The 18,604-nt window shown below is 57.0% G+C and overlaps 1 protein-coding gene across 1 annotated transcript; it reads right to left on the minus strand.

Moving 5' to 3' along the window:
* Positions 1 to 582: 582 nt before the first annotated feature.
* On the minus strand, positions 583 to 14,247 carry AQP1 (aquaporin 1 (Colton blood group)). Its single transcript, XM_032758398.2, has 4 exons — positions 13,807 to 14,247; positions 3,848 to 4,012; positions 3,462 to 3,542; positions 583 to 2,656 (listed from the first exon to the last, which is right to left on the minus strand). Exons 1-4 carry the CDS (start codon positions 14,188 to 14,190, stop codon positions 2,477 to 2,479), a joined length of 810 nt encoding a protein of 269 aa, XP_032614289.1. The 5' UTR covers positions 14,191 to 14,247; the 3' UTR covers positions 583 to 2,476.
* Positions 14,248 to 18,604: the final 4,357 nt, after the last annotated feature.

The raw sequence follows: 18,604 nt of genomic DNA on the forward strand, positions 1-18,604 counted from the left end.
CGTCGGGAGGGTCAGGAGCTGGGGTCCCAGTCTTAGCCTGAAGTAGCCCTAACTGCACTGGGCTCTGACGAGCGAGTCTGTCTCCCATGAGATGCCCAGCCCAGGTCAGATGGGTTGCAAATGTGAGTGGAGGAAGGGAGGAAGGTGGAGCAATCCCTAGTGTTCCCTGGGCCTTGCTCTGTGGAGGGTAGAGGGGATGAGGGGGCTGTTAGACTTCGGGGCTGTTAGACTTCAGTCCTGCTTTCCCCCATCCCTTCCATACTCCAGAATCAGAGACGGCTCTCATTGGTCCATTTAAACTGATCAGAAGCCTGCCCCTTTTCCCTGCCCCCAGGTCTCCAAAGTCATCCCACTGGGCTCTGGAAGTCTCCTACTAGGGGTAGGACCCTGTGTCCCTCAGATGGGGTTCTGTGGTGTGGCTGTATCCATCACCTGAGATCAGGGGTCTTGAAGGCAGAAGGGGAGGCCGTGGCTCCTTCTCAGACTGGGTCTCTAGCAGTGCACTGATTTCCTTGGGGAGGAATCCAGAAACATTTGTGGGGACACAGCATCAAAAGAAGAAAAACTACAGGAAGCCCGAAGGACCTTATAAGTCATTTTCCTTTATTTTCTTAACATATAATGAAATTCCAACTCCAAAGAGACATATATGCAGAGCAGACAGATGCAGGGCCCGGTGTGCAGCAGCCTAGAACCAGGCAGGGGATGGGTGTGCCCCCTCTCCCCTTCATCACAACTCTCCCCACTCCTGGCCCCTGGCCACTGCCCAGGCAGAAACTGAGAAGCTGGAAATGAGAGGAATCAGCCTCATGGTCCAGGGAGTAGCCAGAGACAGGGCCTTGGTTACTAGGCCTGGCCAAATCATTGTCTAGCTGAAACCACGGGCCTCAGTTTCTTTATCTATTAAATGGGCCAGAAGTTCCTGCTAGGGAATGGAGGAGAGAGTGTGCAGATATGATGCACTGGTGATAGCTAAAGGCCTTCTGGTTGTCCCTCTGCTTCTAAATACGTGCGTAATTGTGTCTCTTGGTTTCTGTTGCCATCATGGCTAAGTGCACAGTGGTGGAGCTGCTCTGGCCCTGGTGGAATTGAATGGACTTATGTAGATACAATTCAGCCTTCAAAGCTGATTCTGATCTCTGAACTGTCCTTGGGCTGCAACTATAGCTACCTTATCAGGTCAAAGCTGACCTTTCCCCTCCAGGTCAATGCAGAGGGAAGGCTGTGGCCAGGGGTCACACAGCAAACCTGTGCAGGTTACTCAGCTGCTCAAATGCCTCTGATCAGGAGCTCATGAGCAAGAGAAGAGCTTGCTCCATCCTGCTCAGGACCAGCTGAGGGCTTGGAAAACCCCCAGGCCCAGCAACGGCATCTGCCTCCCTGGGCTGACCTGCATCAGGGTCTTTCTGTCCTCAGGCTTTGGGCTTCAGACAGCTCAAGCGCTCTTTGATAAATATACACCAGCATAATGGTGACCTGTGTCTACACTGACCAGAGGGAGTAGAGAACTGAAAGAATGAGCAAGATAATGCAGTGATAGATGGAAAGACCAACTAAAACTCAGAGAATTAACATGGGTATTCCTCCTTCACCCTCTAAATGGCTTCATTCTGCAACAGCAGGCCCTGTGTAGGGAAGCCTCTCCATAGGGAACACAAAGTTCCAACTACCTGGCTGTCTGTCGATCTCTGCTTTGTAGCCTGTCTGCTCTGTGCACATGTACACAGAGGCGTGTGGCGACAGCCATGCCCCTGGGGAAAGAACACAGGGCAAGTGGAAAGAGCAGCCCTGGTCTAGACCATGTCTTCTGGACCCATGCTGTGTCTGCACTTGGGGGCTGCAGGCCCGTAGAGCTCTGCCAGTCCCTGCCACTTTGCAGAAGGAGGTCGCTGAGGCCCTGAGATAGGGGCGATTCCAAGGTCAGGCAGTAAATCCGAGCGGGTCGGGGGCCTGGGAGCAAGCAGAACTGAAGGAGCAAAGCTTGCCCCCTCCACTGCACCTCCTGGGATCTCTTCCTCCTCCAAGCACCACTGGGAGCAAGGTGCGTGTTAGGAGAAGAAGGAGGGCGGTGCCCAAAGGCACAAAGCAATTACGGTAGAATCCCAGGCATGTGCGCAGGTGAGTCGGTGAGCAACTTTGGGGCAAGGGGGGACTTTCTGGCACACCTCCCATCACACTCTGAGGGGGCGACTAGCAGGTGGGTCCCTTTCTTTCACCTCCTCCACGACTTCAAGGGAGTGAGTTAATTGGTAAATCTTGGTCCCCAGGAAGCTCTGAGGCCAGGAAACAGAAAGAGAAAGAAAGAGATAGAAACACCCCCAAATGAGGCTTGACCATGCAGGTCTGGCAGATCTTGGGGAAGTGACTTTGGCCAGCTTGTCAGAGTGTCTACAGTATGGATTTCACCCCTCCCCTCCCTCCGCCCGCCCCTGCCCCTGCCCCCGCCCCCTACGTGGATGCCCAGGCCAGACCCCTTCTATTTGGGCTTCATCTCCACCCTGGAGTTGATGTCGTCGGCATCCAGGTCGTACTCCTCCACCTGGCCGCTGGTCCACACCTTCACGCGGTCTGTGAAGTCACTGCTGCGTGGGGCCAGGATGAAGTCGTAGATGAGTACAGCCAGGGCTCCCCCGATGAATGGCCCCACCCAGAAAATCTAAGAACAGAGCAGGTGTGTTTAGAGGGCTCCACTCAAAAGCCCCTGGGAAGTGTTCCCTGGGTTACCCCCCAGCCCACTACCCCGTTGGACAGGTTTTCTCCCACCTGGGATGGAGGCAGGTAGGAGAGCCAAATCCTAACATCCTGATTCCAGTGCCCCTCAGAACTGGCCCGGGCCGGAGTATGTGGTAGGGGCACCTCCTTGCCTCTGCGTGGCCCAGCTCAGGCATGGGCAGTAGCAGCCCCTTCTTGAGGAAGGCCACTGCCCCCACACTCCCAGCTTTGGAAGGGCCCCAGAGACCATTGTCTAATGCAAAGCTGGCCTAGCACACCCACATCCACAACCATAAGGGCTAAAATCCACTGAGTGCCTCCTCTGTGTTGAGCTCAGTTTGCAGATAGGGAGTGAGCCCTTTCCTCTTCTCGGCCACCCTGAGAGGTGGGCACCACCATATCACCCTCCGTAGCTCAGGAAACCAAGGCTCAAGCACGCTGCGCAAGGTCATGCTGAACTCGAAAGTGGCTGAGCCAGGATCTGGAGCCCCACTTTCAACCATGCAGCTGGGATGACCTGGAGGCCAGGCAGCATGGGGCAGGGCCAAGCTGGGAGGGCAGAGACTAGGCCTGAAACTGCTCGCAGTGTGACCCCACCCTGCCTCTACATGGCAGGCCTCAGTTTCCCGATTTCCTGTCCTCTGCCTGTCTCCCAGAGCCTCCAGGACAGGAAGGGACACTGTGAGGGTGGGGTCAGGCTTACCATGGGACATCAAAGCTTCCCACCCCACCCCCTGTGGGTCTCCTACCCAGTGGTTGCTGAAGTTGTGTGTGATCACTGCGGAGCCAAAGGACCGAGCAGGGTTAATCCCACAGCCAGTGTAGTCAATCTGTGAGGGAAAGAGACAGAGGGAGGGGCGAAGGCAGAGAGTCGCAGGTGAAGAGAGAGTGAGAGGAGGGAGAAGGTGGAGGGAGAAAGAGAACAATCAGGGTGGGGGACAATGAGACCCAGGGAAAGAGGAGTGCTGACCCCAAGCTGGGCAGGGCCCTGCCCCCAGTCCCCAGCGCTGACCCGCCATCCTCCACCCAATGGCAAGAACCCTGTCGGGAGTCCCACTGGTTGCCCATGGCAGGGCACCCCACCAGCCCCCGCCCTCCCTTCCCCCACCTCCATCTGGGAGGGCCCCTGACTCACAGCCAGGAGGTGTCCAAGGGCTACAGAGAGGCCGATGGCAAGGGGGGCTGAGCCACCAAGGTCGTGGCGCCTCCGGTCGGTAGTAGCCAGCACGCATAGCACCAGCTGGAGGGTCCCGATGATCTCGATGCCCAGGCCCTGGCCTGAGTTCACGCCATCAGCCAGCTGCAGGGGAGAGAGGTGGTGAGGACTGGTGAGGAGGGTAGGCGGGGACTATGTCCAGGACCCCAAGGATACCCAGGTCTCCCAGGCCCAGGCATGAAGGGCAGACCCTCAGATGGACCTTCAGAGCCCATCACAGGGTCCCCGGCAAGCATACAAAACAGGTAGTGGAAATCAGGCCTTGAACCCACCCACTGCTGTTGATGAAACTCCAGCCCAGCCCCTAATACCTGCCTAGACCCGGGCCCCACTCTGCCTAGAAGCTGGAGAGGCCTGGGGTGAGCTGGGGCCTTTGCATCCAGCTGCATCCAGGCCAGGGTATTCTGGGGTACCAAGGCCAGAGGCAAGGGGCGAGCCCCAGGCATGAAGGTGATGGTCAGGAGCACTCCTAGGAGAAGAGATGCAAAAAGGTGGGAAGGCCAGCAGGGGACATGGCTTCATACCCAAAAGTCCAGAACATTCCACCCCATGCCCGACTGCATCTAAATTCCAGGGCTGAGGAGGCCTTCAGTGAGGTCCTGGCTCCCTCCACCCTCTTTCTCCTCTGTGCCTGCCTCCCTTATTGTCTCCACCCTCTCTCTCTCCTTCTCCACCCCTGTCTCTTTCCTTGGTCCAAGGCCTGTCTCCCATTGCTTCTGGCCCTGCCCTCCCTGTCCCTCCTTCTCTCTTCTTCCTCCCCACTGCTGGCCCCAGCCTCACCCTCCCTCTGCCTGGCCAGATAGGCCCTGCCACCACCGTCTGGCTGCCACTTACTCCTGGGCTACTTTTAGAAACATGACTCATGGAAAGAAAAGGGAATGGGAGCTGCCGCGAGGTCATGAAAGCCCTCCCCATGCAGCTGCCCCTAGAGGACCCCTCCCCAGGAAGCCCCAGCACCTTCCACTATGCTTTATGGCCGTCCCAGGGGCTAAGTGCACTCACACAGGGGAGCTGGACCACATTAGCAAATGCTCACTTGCAAAGATGCCCAGATGAGGCCACTTAGGCTGCCTTCTCCCAGGCAGCGCTGGTGCACCCAAACACTTCCCAGCTGGGAGACTCCCTACCCAGCTCCCATCCTCAGGATATGGGAGTGTCTCCAAGGCCATAGGGAATTTTGCAAAATCCAAGGTAGGGGGGCACACCTTGGAGGTTTTCCCAGCCTCACCCTGAGGCCATCCTACAAGAACAATTCTCTTCCCGCTTTTGTCTGCAGCCCTGGGTTACAGGGAATGACTCACATCCCCTCCCCTGCCTTGCAGCCCCAGCTTTGGGCCTTTCCTGGCGGACCCCGGGGCTACATCCCTTAGGTCTGCCAGCCCTCTGGCCAATGACCAGTTTCCTTCTGTCCCAAGGTTGGGCCAAAGAGGCAGAAGCCCTGTGTTCAGGTTCTGACTCTTCTACTTTCTGGCACCATGAGCATGGCCTATCCCCTCTGGTCTTCAGTCTTCCCAACTGCAAAATGGATCTCATTGTCCATGCCTGCTCTCCAGAGCAGCTGGGAGGTTCAAAGGCCAAAGGGGCCGTCTCAGGGCATTTGGAAAGAGTTGTCGACGCAGGAGGGATGGGGCAGTGGTAGTGACTCTTGTTTTGGTTCTTCTCATTGTGTGTGCTGGATCTGGGGACAAGCAGAAGGAGTGACGGCAGGTGGAGCTGCTGGCAGAAGCCTGCCCAGAGTTAGGACAGGCTGAATGGGGTTGAGGCTGGTGAGGCCAGCCCGGCTAGTCCTGATGCCCACCCACACTTGCACCCGTGAGGCCCCTGTCCCTCTGTATCTGAGCCCTCAGGAAGCTCGCGGCCCCTTCTATTCCTCTCTCTTCTGCTCTCCAGGGTTGGCCTAATTGCTAGCTGGCAGAAGTCCTGAAACCAGCCCTTCCCCGATGATTAATGGAGTCATCGCTGTAAGTGGCTGCCGCCTTGCAGAACCCTCCCAGCCCCATCCCTCACAGATGTGACCAGAAGGAGCTCATCTCTTCTGGTTTTTAACCAGGTGTGAGAGCCCCAGCCCCTACCCAAAGACAACATGCTTTTCATGCAAAGTGGGCAGAGCAGAGGGTGATAGTTCCAGGCCCTGTACTCTGAGTCCTCGGGAAGGGGAGAGGTCAGCCAACTGCCCTGGGAATTCTGGAATGTGCCTTCCTGACTGCTGAGAATCACATGGGCTGACAGCCTTCCTCTCCAATACCCACTACCACCACCACCAGGAAGCCTCCCCTGATTGCTTCAACATCTACTGACAACCTTCCTTCAACTATCTAATACACTTGCATTATTTACATCTGGAAACACTTGATAATTCAGAATTGGAAGGGGCACTCAAAGGCCTGTTGAAACTCAATGTCCAGGAAAGAGCAGGTAAAATACTTCAAAATGTACGTTACTGTTTACAACCCATTAAATTTGAAAACTTGCTTAAACAAGGCCAGTTCCCATTGTAGTCACTTGTTTTATATATATATATATACACATATATGCATATATATACATATATACATATATACTATATATATATTTGCACATCCCCAGGTAGTTTTGCCTGGCCCGGGTCTTATTAAGGCAAAAAAAATGTAAGAATCAGAACAATTCTCAATTCTCAATTGTCTTCCCGCTTTTGTCTGCAGCCCTGGGTTTTGTGAATGCAAGTATTACCAAAAGAATAATCCACACATTTCTTCTGAAGCGTCAGAAAGACACAAGCTCTCCATTTTGTGCTAAGCCCTTGTAAGCCCACTACTCAAGGCCCAGTTCAGACCCCACCAGCTCCTAGAAGCCTTCCCAGATCCCTGGCTGGAATTAACTTCTGCTCCCACCCACCATGCCCTCACTGAATTCTCTGTGCATCTTGTAGGAAATCAACCTTCCTGCGGCCTATGTGGGTGCATCTCCTCCTGGCCTGGGAGTTTGGTGAGGACAGAGTGGGGGACCTCTGCCATTTCTCTGCCCACACCTCTGAGGGGAGGCTTACTGTGTGCTGATAGAAGTGGCAGAGAATGCTAATTTTCTAGAACTCCCACCCTCGCTAGGGGCAGCCTGGCTCCAGAGATGCTCTCCGGACCCAGGGCTGTCTTCTTCACTTTCTAGCTGGGAAACAATGGGCCAGTCACTAGCCTCTGGGAGCCCTGGAGGGCAGCCCCTGCGATGGCTCAGTGAGGTGATGATGTGGAGGCTGAGGCCCAGGGAGGATGCAGCAAAGCCAGGATCCTTGCCCCATAGTCTGTGCCACCCTACACTCACAGGTCAATGGGCTGGCCACTCCTGGGCCCAGTCAAGGGACCTGGCTATTCCCAGCTTGGACTTGGGAGCTGGCAGAAGGTGGTTCTGTGGCTGCCAGTGTGTCCTGGCTCTAGGGCAGCCCAGGGATGATCTCTCCAGGCAATGTGCTCTAAGCCCTCCCTGCTACCCATAGGCCAACCAGGGTGGCTTCCAAGGCATGGGGCTCCTGGCTTGGCCTGGGCACCCTGGTGCCCCGGCCTTGGGGAAGAGAAGGCTCCAGAGCCAGGCCTGACTGAAGCTCTGAGCATTCGTTCTCAAGGGACAGGAGACATCAAGGCCTGCCCTGCCCACCCCAGTGCCTCTAGGACTCAGCACTGGGCAGTGAGGGGACCTATGTGGGCCCCAGAGTGTCACTCCTCCATGGGTGTTCACACGTGGACATGGGGGTATTCCTGGTTTTGTGTGCCTCTGTGTGTCTTTGTAGATAAGTGTCTGCTGTGTCTGTGATGACCACATGTGTCCAGGGCTGACTCTCTCTTTCTCTTTTTTGTTAGATTGTAAGTGGTTTATTACACAATAATTAAGTTTTAAAAATCTATAAAAGAACTGGCCAGGCGCGGTGGCTCACGCCTGTAATCCCAGCACTCTGAGAGGCCAAGGCGGGCGAATCACAAGGTCAGGAGATCGAGACCATCCTGGCCTGGCTAACACGGTTAAACCCCATCTCTACTAAAAATACAAAAACAAAATTAGCCGGGCGTGGTGGCCTGTGGTCCCAGTTACTTGGGAGGCTGAGGTGGGAGAATGGCATAAACCCGAGAGGCGGAGCTTGCAGTGAGCCAAGATAGTGCCACTGCACTCCAGCCTGGGAGACAGAGTGAGACTCTGTCTCAAAAAAAAAAAAAATCTATAAAAGAACTACAAAAATCCCCCACTTGTATGCACCAAACAACATAGCCTAAAACTAAATGAGGGGAAAACTGACAGAATTACAAGGAGGACTGGATCACTCTACCACCAGAGTGAAAAATTTTAACAATCTTCTATTAGAAATGTATAGAATAAATGAAGCAGCCAAAAACTACCAATAACATGATCAGGGAGGGTTTGAACCCCATAATTACCAAGCTTGATTTAAGAAAAATACAAAAACCCTGTACCCCTGAATTAAAGAATGCACACTCTTTTTCATCAACTGATGAGGTACTGATCAAGTGCCTCGGCCTCCCTGGGAACAGCTATACCATACAGGCGTCTCTGCAGGACATGAGGTCCTGCAGGCCATGCTGTGTGTTTGCACTGGTATGTCTGATGGCACTTCTGAGTGCCTCACTAATTCCCTGTGTCACACACCCACACAGCTGCCACTACCAGCTAGAGAGGGAAGAGAAGAGAAAAAAAATGAGCCCCCGTGTGAGAAAGCAGCAGGTCTCAACAAGCCCTTTATTTGCTCCCAGAAGCCATTTCATCTTCCTGACAAGAAACAATACACAAAGCAATGGCTTCCTCCCTCCCTCCCTCCTTCTTTTCCTAACTCCAGGGCAGGGAGAGGAAAAGGCTCCATTGGGGAACCCCTGCCCAACCCTCCTTGGGTCCCAGAGCCTGAGTGGCACCACCCAGTCTTGAGAATGTGCTTTGTGTACCGCGTGTGTGTGTCCCCCATGTGAGAGCACATGTGTGTGCATGTTTGTGTTTGTGCCATGTGTGTACACTTTGGAGCAGCAGGACTAATCAAGGGCTAGGAGGCAGTGCCACCTTGACAAGTCTCCACGCCTCTGTGGGCTTCAGTTTCCCCATCAGTAAAATGGAGGCCTTGGCCCAGATTTGAGCCCCAGGCAGTCTCCAAAAGTGCCTCCGGCCTCACATCGGGGTGGTCACTCTCCAGCCCCAGATCCAGAAACCTAAGCACAGGATCCCCCGCAGGCCATCAGAATTGCTGATCTCAGCGTGACACAAAGCCTATGTTGCAGAACCTGTCACCCACCCCACTGGACCCCCGCATAGACTGGCACCCCCAAAGCAGCCTCCCCCCCAGAAAGCATCTACTTGCACACCCCTAATGGCAGGGAGCTTATTGACTTAGAGGCAGCCCCTTCTTCATGTCAACAACAATATCAACAACAACCTTCTTTACACTGAGTAGAAATCTGCCTTTCAAGGGGCCCTGACAGCGAGATTGCAGGCACTGAAAGGAGCTGCTGAAAGGGCCGGGGGCATTTTCCAGCCTTTCTGAATATCTTTTAAGTTGGAGATTTCAGCCTCAGAGTCTGCCCACCCCACTGAACTGTAGCTCCTGGCTGAGTGAAGATAGCCCCTCATGATCCCCCTGGGCACCATTCCATGTGGGCACTAAGCCCCTCCGTCCCCAGGGGGAAGCCCTGACTGAGGGGATCCTGGCCACTTGCAGGGTCTCTGGGACAGCATTTTCCTGCCTTCACCTCCCGGTGTGAGGGCTCAGATCCCAGCCATTCAGGAGGCTCCAGACTTGTTGGTGCTTCCAGAAGGTAAGGGCCATGGCCCCTGCTGGGTGGGGGCCCTAGACTAAGTGGGGGCACCATCTGGAATTGGCTTGCAGTGAGCTAATGGCCACTTCACGCTGCTAGAAGGTTGCCTGGGGTGGAGAAGGGAAGGCAAGGTGTGACAGGAGGCTGTGGCCTGGGAGTGGTGAGCAGGGGGTGAGCCCCTCAGACAGGCATCCCAGGGGGCCTTGTCCCCTCTCAAAGCATGGCCCCTTCGGAGTTCCCAGGGCAAGTCCCGGTCAGGGCCAAGCATCAGGGTGGGCAACACTGCGACCGGCTGGGCTGTTCTGAGGGCCCTAAAGGGGAAGCAGCGTCAGGTTTTTCCATGGTGAGGGAAGTCTCCACCACAAAGCTCCCGCCCCATCTCTGTGCCCTCCCCCTCATCTGGGGCTGGCGGAAACAGTAATTATATGTCCCAGATGTGGCATCACCACCCAGCCCCCAGCCCCTCCCTGGGCAGGACGGGCTGGGCAGGGACATGGAAACTCTGCCTTCCTTTCCCCGGCCCTCCCCTGAGCTCTAGAGGAGGCAGAAGCGCCCCCAGGAGAACTGGTGGCATGAAGGGGCCTCTCACTCTATGGCTGGGGAAACTGAAGCCCAGAAAAACGGGATAAAGGGGAGAGCTTAGGGCTTCAGTCAGGCCCCTGATGCTGCAGGTAGAAACACTTCTTGAGCAGTCAGGCCCCGAATTAGCAGGGCTGGGAGAAGACCCCAAAAAGGGTAGCTCTGCCCTCTGCCTGAGCCCAGCGGGCTGAAATCACAGGCTCTGGGAATCCAGACCCCTTTCCCTGGATGCAGCCCCTGGCCCGAATCCTGAGCCCTCACCACCCTCCTCCCATGAACCCCCAGCCTGAACATAGGCAACAACTCCCGCACCACGGCCCCCACCTCCTCCTAGCCTGTGCTCACACAGTCTCTCTGCCCCTTCCCTCTGCCGGTGTCTCCACATTCAGGCTCCTAAGAAACCTCCTCCTTGATGCCTTCCTGGCCCTCCCACCCCTTAAGTTCAAAAGTTCCCGGGCCCGTCCTGACACCTCTTATCGCACCTGCCTCCTGCTTCATATCACAGGCAGCTGGGCACTGGCTTATCTTGACCTAGGGCTGTGGGCTTCTCTGGGGAGGGAGCCGGGCTAACCCAGCCCTGCAGTGAGCACCCAGCAGTCCCTGGTCATGCTTGCAGGGAGCCGGCTGAGCAGACCAAACAGCAGAAGAATGAAAAAAGCCAGCAAATGCCAGGAATCCTGAGTCCACCAGCATCTCCTACTTCTCAGAGCCCAGCCACACCCTGCTATGTCTCTAGCTCATAGACAGGAACTAGGGCCACACAGGCCGGTCTGTTGTGTGATGCCACATGGTGTTAGTGGCTGAGCTAGGACAGGGACAGGCAAGAGTGTCCACCCCAGCCTCAGAGCCTCTCACCCTTGGCCAAAATTGGTATTTGGCTCTTAGAACTAGCCGGGACCTTGCAGGCTGGATGGAGGCCCACGGTCTCTCTAGGGTGTATCCTGAGCCCTGACTCAGTCAGGAGAAAGTTGTCCCCAACATGTCCTGAAGGGATACCCCCTGACTCACCCCAACCACTTCCTGCCACATCTTTCTCTGTTTTCCTTGGAAATCTCCATGCCAACCACTTGCCCCACCCAGGTTTTGGCTGGGGTGGGGCTCAGGGCCAGAGAGGCTGCAGGAGCCTACCCCAGGTCATGAAGCAGAGTGTGTCACCTGCTGCCCAGACTGTTCCCTGCTCCTCTTGAGGCATCCAGGCCACCCCTGAGGCCCCTCCAGTTCCAGGGCCAGTGTCTGACGGGAGCCCTTAGGGGGGTACCTTCTCTATTTCTAGGCCCAGAGTTGAGGTCCTGAACCCCACCCTTCCACTGTTGGGACAGGACAGCGCCTGAGCCCTCACCATCATGCTTAGCGGCCTTATGTTCAGCACTGCCCCTGCTGGGCTGCTCTTAGCCAGCCGTCCTGGGATGGGTGATAAGCTCAAAGCAATGAAGTGAGTTGGCTGTCTGGGTGTGGCTGTGAGGTCACAAGACCTAAGTCCCCTCTCGAGGGTCAGGGTCCGCAGCTCCAAAGAAGCTCAACAAGTTAGCAGTGGACAGCTCTTGAACCCAGGTGTCTGCTTCCCAGCCCAGGGCCGGCCCCCACACTAGGCTGCTCCTCTTTCTCTCCCATTTGCAACACGCCCAGCCCAAGTATTGGGGTGACTATAAAAAATGAAGGCCAGGGAGGGAATGGGGCACGGGAGTCGGGTGTGGCCTCTGATCCAGATGGCACAGAAGGGGCCCGCCCTCCCGCCTCTACCTCGGATGCGCATACTAGAGTGTGAAGCCTTCGCCAGCAGGTGCAGAGGTTCTGCCCTGTGAGATGGGAGGGAAGAGACGGGGCCAGAAAGCCTGGGAATCACATCTCCTCCCCTACAGGGACGCTCCCCCAGCCCATCATACCCAGCCAAGCTTCAGTGTGAGCTTGACCCTACCCAGCGGAACTCCCTGAGGCCACAAGCTCTGCCCCCACTGGAAACTGAGGCCTGGGGGGCAGAGCTTGATGTGGCCTGCCTGAGTTCTGTCCTGTACATCCCCCGCAGCCACGTCTAAACTGGCTAAAGTCTAAACTCCAGCCCACGGAGCTAATCTTCAATCTTGGGCCGAGCAGAGGTTGGCTGCAGAGGAGGTTGGGTGAGGTGTCACTGTGACACAAAAGTGCTAAGCCCCCCATGGCCAGGTTGAGCCAGCTGCCCTCTGCACCAGACCTTTACCTAGCCTCCCCCAGGCTGCCAGCTGCAGGATCTGAACTTTGGCTGAGAAGCGAGAGGACAGCTGCTGTAATCACTATCTGCCATCTCTGAGGCGCCCTCAGAGATGGCCCACACCGTCCCCACACCAACATGCCCTACCCATAGCCCCGCCAGCCTCATCTCTCTAGACGAGTCCTCCTCTCTGCTCCTTAGCATCTCTCCCTCCCTGTGAGGGCACCCCCAAGCCTGCTCACTTGTCCCTTGGGTCCTCAGAGACATCCTCCAAGCCTTCCTCAGTCTCTCAGGCCAAATTGTCCCCTGCTGTGGCCCAAGCCCGGCCTGAGGTTGCACTTGTCTGAGGAGCTGGGAAAGGCCGTGTCTGGGACAGCAGGCAGCTGCCACCAGGGCCAATTTGCCATGCTAAGCAGCCCAGGAGACATTCTTTTCCACAACTGCCACCCAGTCACCAGCATCTGCTTGTCATTAGTGACCCCAGTCCAGACCCCATTCAAGCCAGGAGCCATGGGAACGTGTTGCAAACTCACCCCCACACACCCTTACACAGCAGCACAAACATGCACACAGTTGACACAAGCACAGAGACTCAAGGTGGCAAACACATGCACACATACACACCTTCACACACACACACGTACACGCACATGCACACACACGCCACACCTCTCAGTGCCTGGAGACCATGTAGCCCAGCGCTTGCCCCCCAGCCCATACTGTAATCCAGGAAAACTGCCTTCAAACAGCCCCAGAAAGTGTTTTCACTCCTTTATCTTTGTCTAATCCCCAGGGGCAAAAGAGTGGAAGAGGGCCTTTCTCTTGATTCCTAGAGGTGGTTTGTTTGGAAACCTGTGTGAATATCGGGGGCTCCCTGAGGGAGTCCTGCTCACACACTTGCAGAGCCAGCTGCAGACAGGCTGGGCATCTGGTTCAGGGTGGCTGGGGACAGTGGGCAAAGTTTCCCCGGGGTGCAGGGCTGCAGGAGAGAGCTGGCGGCACAGGCAGGACTGAGAAGGGCCAAAAAGCTACAGCCAAGGGGCGAGGACCTGCTGGCCAAGCTTATTCCCCATGATAGATGCCCTGCAGGGGACGTTGGCAAGACCATTATTCTCTGGATCTCAGCTTCCCACAGTGCCTGGCAGAAAACAGGCTTTGGGAAGCATGCATAGCTGAGTTCCAGCCCCAGCTCTTCCCCCCAGCTCTCTACGTGACCTCCAGCAACCTCTTGTCCTCTCCATTCCTCAGTGTCCCCATCTGCACAATGGGCAGAGGATGGAACCGGTGCCTTTCAGCATCATTCCAGAACCCCCCAAGCCCAGGGACACCCCACTCACGTCATTGCGGCCAAGCGAGTTCCCAGGCAGGGAGGAGGTGATGCCTGAGAGGATGGCGGTGGCGACGATGGCCCCCACGCACTGGGCGATGATGTACATGAGGGCACGGAAGATGCTGATCTGGCAGCTAAGCAGCAGCCCCAGTGTGACAGCTGGGTTGAGGTGGGCGCCGCTGATGTGGCCCACGCTCTGCGCCAGCGTGGCGATGCTCAGCCCGAAGGCCAGCGACACCTTCACGTTGTCCTGGACTGCCGTCTGGTTGTTCCCCACTGGGTATTTGAAGCCCAGGGCAGAACCGATGCTGATGAAGACAAAGAGGGTCATGGCCAGGAACTCGGCCACCACTGCCCTCCAGAAGAGCTTCTTCTTGAACTCGCTGGCCATGCTGGCAGGGGGCTCGGCCTGAGACCGCTGCCGGGTGCTCAATTCCCTCTGAGAACTGAGCCACAGCCTGGGCTGGGCCTATTTATAGGGCCAGGGGGCGGGGGGAGCACAAAGGGAGGAAGGCCTCTCTTCGCTCCTGGCCCGCCCCACACCGCACGGACCTCCTCTGGATGGATGCAGACACGGCTCTGCTGTCGGCCTGCCAACTTTTTCCTTCCTCCTCTCCCCCTCCCTCTCTCTCTCTCCCTCCCTCTGCCCTCAGCCCTGCCCAGCCCAAGGAGGCAGGCAGGAGGCAGCCGTTGCTCTAATAGGCTTTGGGAAATTCTTCCAAGCTGGCCCCACTCAGGGGACCAGAGAAATCCAGGTGTCTCTGCCCTGTGTGCAAAGCTCAGGGAGTTCCTGAGGGCACAGCCAGGTGCTCCGGAGTGGGTGGGGTGGGCGGGCTGGACTCGGTGGGTGGACGTTGCCCTCCCTGGAGGCAGGCACCATGATCCTGCTGGCCTGACATCCCCATCCCAACCCAGAGAGGCACTGGCCTGGAGTCCCTGGGCCCAGGGCTCCAGAGGGGCAGTCAGGTCCTCTCGCATGGCCACTGCATGCCATGTTAGGGATGTCCCAGAGTCCCCAGTCCCCCAGAGCCAGGCCTCTGTGGATGGGGGCACGGAGGCATCAGAAGGTGCAGAGAGGTTGTCTGTGGCTGCCCTCCGTGCTGCGGTTGAGGGCAGGCCTGAGCTAGGCAGAGCCGTTAGAAAGCCCCCGCCCTGGGAGCCCCCAAACTTCTCGAGAGCAATTTGAACCAATGATTTGCGGGCAGGTTGGTGAAGATGGAGACAGTTTAGGACTTTCCTCTCAAGGCAGTCACACTGGCGGGTCACTGGGAAGGTAGAAGGAATGGCAGCCCCACCTGGCATTGGAAGGTGCTGGAGAGGAGGGAGGGAGGGAGCAGGAGAGAAAGGGAGAGACAGAGAGATGCAGCCTGAGGGGAGAAGAAGAGACAGACAAGGAGAAAGGAAAGACAGTAGCAGGGAAATAGAACAAAAGTGGAAGTGAAAGAGACAGATCCCCAGCCAGAGACAGTGAGACAAGCAGGGCCGAGAGAGACAGAGAGAGCGCAGAGGGCTAGGAAAAGACAAACTGAAGCAGGGGAGATAGGACTGGACCCAGTGCCAAGAAGCAGAAAGGGAGAGATAAACGAGGAGAGGCAGAGAGCGGGAGGGGCCAGACGAGCCCCTGCAGAGGGAGGGGCCGAGGCCCTGCTGCAGATCCCCGTGGGCCGCCTGTGCCCTGGGCATCTCCAATCCAGAGGCCTAGTGTCAGCCAACAAGCAACAAGAATCTGGACTCCAGGGCCAGCAAGCTGTCGGGAATCCCTGGGCCTGGCCGTCTTGCCTGCTGCATGGAACGTGCTGGAAGAACCAGACCCTGGAGGGAGGGTCCCCCTGCGCCCCCTAGGGAGGGCCTGGGATGATCTGGGCTCTCCTCCCACCTCCTGCCTGCCCCACCACAGTCCCACTCGGGAGTGTTGGCATCTTCCCATTTATAGGTGGGAAACTGAGGCCTGGTGAGAGGACTTCTCTAAGTGTGCCTGGGGCAGGGCAAAGATGAGTGGGTCTTATGCCTCTTGTCCAGGGGCCATCCTGCAGAGAATGACACCAGCTGTTACTGGCCACCCCTCTGCCCAGCTGTGGCCTGGCTCTCGGGGTGAATTGCCAGGGACCAGCCTGGTGTGTGTTTGCTGGGGCTGCAGGTGGGGAAGATGCATTCCCCTAAGTGCCTGTACAGGACGGTGGTGGCCAGCAGGCCCTGCCTGCTCAGACAGCCCGGGTGGCCGAAGGTCATAAGTACTTTCTTAGCTGTCCAGGAGAGGGAACTGGCCCCACTGGACTACTTCCTGCGCCCTCCTCTACATCCTTTCCTCTAAGGAGCCCTGGCTCAGCATTCCAGGCTCTGGGAGGCTCCCTCATGCCCCTGGCCCCATGCCCTGGCAGGGACACTGACCCACATGAGGAGCTCTCTGGTCAGTTTCAGGGGCGTCCAACCAGAGCTCTCTCTGCAGGGCTAGGATCCCCTCACCTTGAAGTTTTGGAGGGCAAACTGTTTCTCCTGCAGACCTGGCTCCTGAGGGCAGGGGCGGCACGCCTCAGACCAGGGTCCTCTGGAACATGGCCATTTCCCTTCAGGCCACAGGCTCCTGGGTGTCTCCCGCAGACCTTGTCTACTGAGGGACATACACACCTCCTCCTCCCCTCACCTGTCCCTGCCCTGCTATGTTCTGAGGCTGGCAGGTGCTGGGACTCAGCCAAGAAGACTTGAGGAAAGAAGCAGGGGCAGAGTTGGCACCAGGCCGCAAGGAGCCACTGAACTCAGGCCAATGTGGCCATGCAGAGTGGCAGAGACAGGAAAATGGGCCTACGTGGACCCAGGCATGTCCCGTGTGTCCATGATGGTGTCCGTGGCTGGGTCAGCATCTGTGCAGCCGAGGACCCATTTTTTTCCAGGGGGCCCATGTGGGTAAGAGTCATCTGGAACTTACTAATTTATCCAACGTATAGTTGGATAAATGTTTAGTGTGTGTCACATGCCAGACATTGCTCTGTGTACAGGGGAGACAGCCACAAGCTAGACAGACCAGCTCCTGTTCACATGCAGTTTCCCTCTTGGTGTGAGGGCCCGCAGGTTAGGTGAGGACATGGTGGCTGATGATCGAGGTATTGTGGAGTGTGTGTGTGTGTGTGTGTGTGCGCTCAGCAGAAGCCCCTGTTCTGCATTGGGGCAGGAGGCCAGGGGGACCAGGGGGAAGTGGTCAGGCAAAGCACTTTTGTCCAGGCAGGTAGGTGCCCACCAGTCTCAGGAGGCTATGAGGGTCCTCAGGGTGTCACTCCACCACCCCCTGCATCTCCCACCCTCTCCCCCTTGTGAGTGTGGCCTCTGCCTTTAATACCACCATTATGGCTCCATTCTTTTGGAGGAAGGCATGGCTGTCACCAGGAGGCGCCACCAGAATGCAGGCACGGCCAAGAATGCCAATACAGAGCTCATGTGCCCACCACCTCCGAGGGACCCTCTGGCTGTTACCTGGCCATGTGGCTAAAAAGGAGAAAGGCTTGCCGCTGGAGCCCCAGGCCCAGGGACGTCTCCAACCCCTCCGCCTCCTTCTCCCTGATCTGCCACAAATCCAGGCCAACCAGAGAAGGAAGGAAGGAAGAAAGGCCACAGTGTCCAGCTGGGGCCTGTTTCCTGCAACCCCGGAAGGCTCAGATTGTAAGTGACTTGCCAAGGAAAGGCAGAGCTGGCACTAAAACTCAGGACGCCCCCATCCCAGAGCCCAAATGCAGTTCTCTGAACACCTGTCAGTAAGGGCCCCCGATGACCTGGTTACCAGACAGAAACCCCAGTACAAAATCTGGGGGCTGCAGGCCCAGAGAGGTGCCAGGATGGGTTGGGGGTGGGGAGGGAGGGAGGGGACAGCCTCCAACAACCCTGTATAATTAGGGTGGTGGGGTGGGAATGGAAGCACCGGGCTAAGAGTGGGCACCAGAGGAGCTGAGGGCAGCCAGAGCCACCCCTGTGGTCCCAGTGAGCCCTAGGAGGCTGGGCTCCAGGGCAGGTGCTGTGTGCAGCCCAGCTCTCTTCCAGGACTTCCTGACTTGGCAGGTGCTGTCCCCTCGCCCTCTGCTGGCTCTTGGGTCCTCCCATTGACTTGGGCCTGAGCCAAGCTAATAAAGGGGCTGCCCCCACCCCCACTTCTGAGCCCTGGGCGGGGCTTGAGGCCACTGAAGCTGGGCACTGCCTGGCCCTGCTGACAGCAATGGTCTCGGCAAAGGCTTTTCCAGATGTGCCTCATTCCTGACGTGCCTGGGAGACCCACGTTCCAGCCAGAGCTGGCTGTTCCCAGGACTGTCTGGGCCCCATCTCCCGGTGGGAGAGCCTTGGGCTTCATCCAGAGGAGGGTGGACAGAGCCTCGGATGTTGGCTGAGGGTCCAGACCTTGGGTGTGGCTGAGGCTATCACTGGCCAGAAGCTTCTGCTAAGTGCAGGGCAGAGAGGCTGAGGCGGGATGGACCATTCCTCTGGGGCCAGCAGTGATTTCCCACCCACAAGCCTGGCTAGGGGAAACAGTGACTTCATTCCCTCCAGGAGGGCCATCAGGAAGATGGAGTTTGGGGTAGGAGGGGACTCAGACAGCAGACTGGTCCTGACCATCTAGTCACCATCAGCTCGCCCACAGCTTGGATGAATTTTCCAGAATCATTCAGGCTTTCCTGAATTGGGGCAGAGAACCCTGATGGAGGGTGGGAAGAAAGGACCCAGTCCCCGAAGCTGCTAGAAAGGAGGTGAAAATTCAGAAAATGCTCCTCCCAGCGAATCCATCCCAACTGACCAGTGGCTCCTGGCTTTGCTTAAAGATCCTGCAC

Source organism: Hylobates moloch, unplaced genomic scaffold (assembly GCF_009828535.3).
Source record: "Hylobates moloch isolate HMO894 unplaced genomic scaffold, HMol_V3 SCAFFOLD_1, whole genome shotgun sequence".
Lineage (NCBI taxonomy): Eukaryota > Metazoa > Chordata > Mammalia > Primates > Hylobatidae > Hylobates > Hylobates moloch.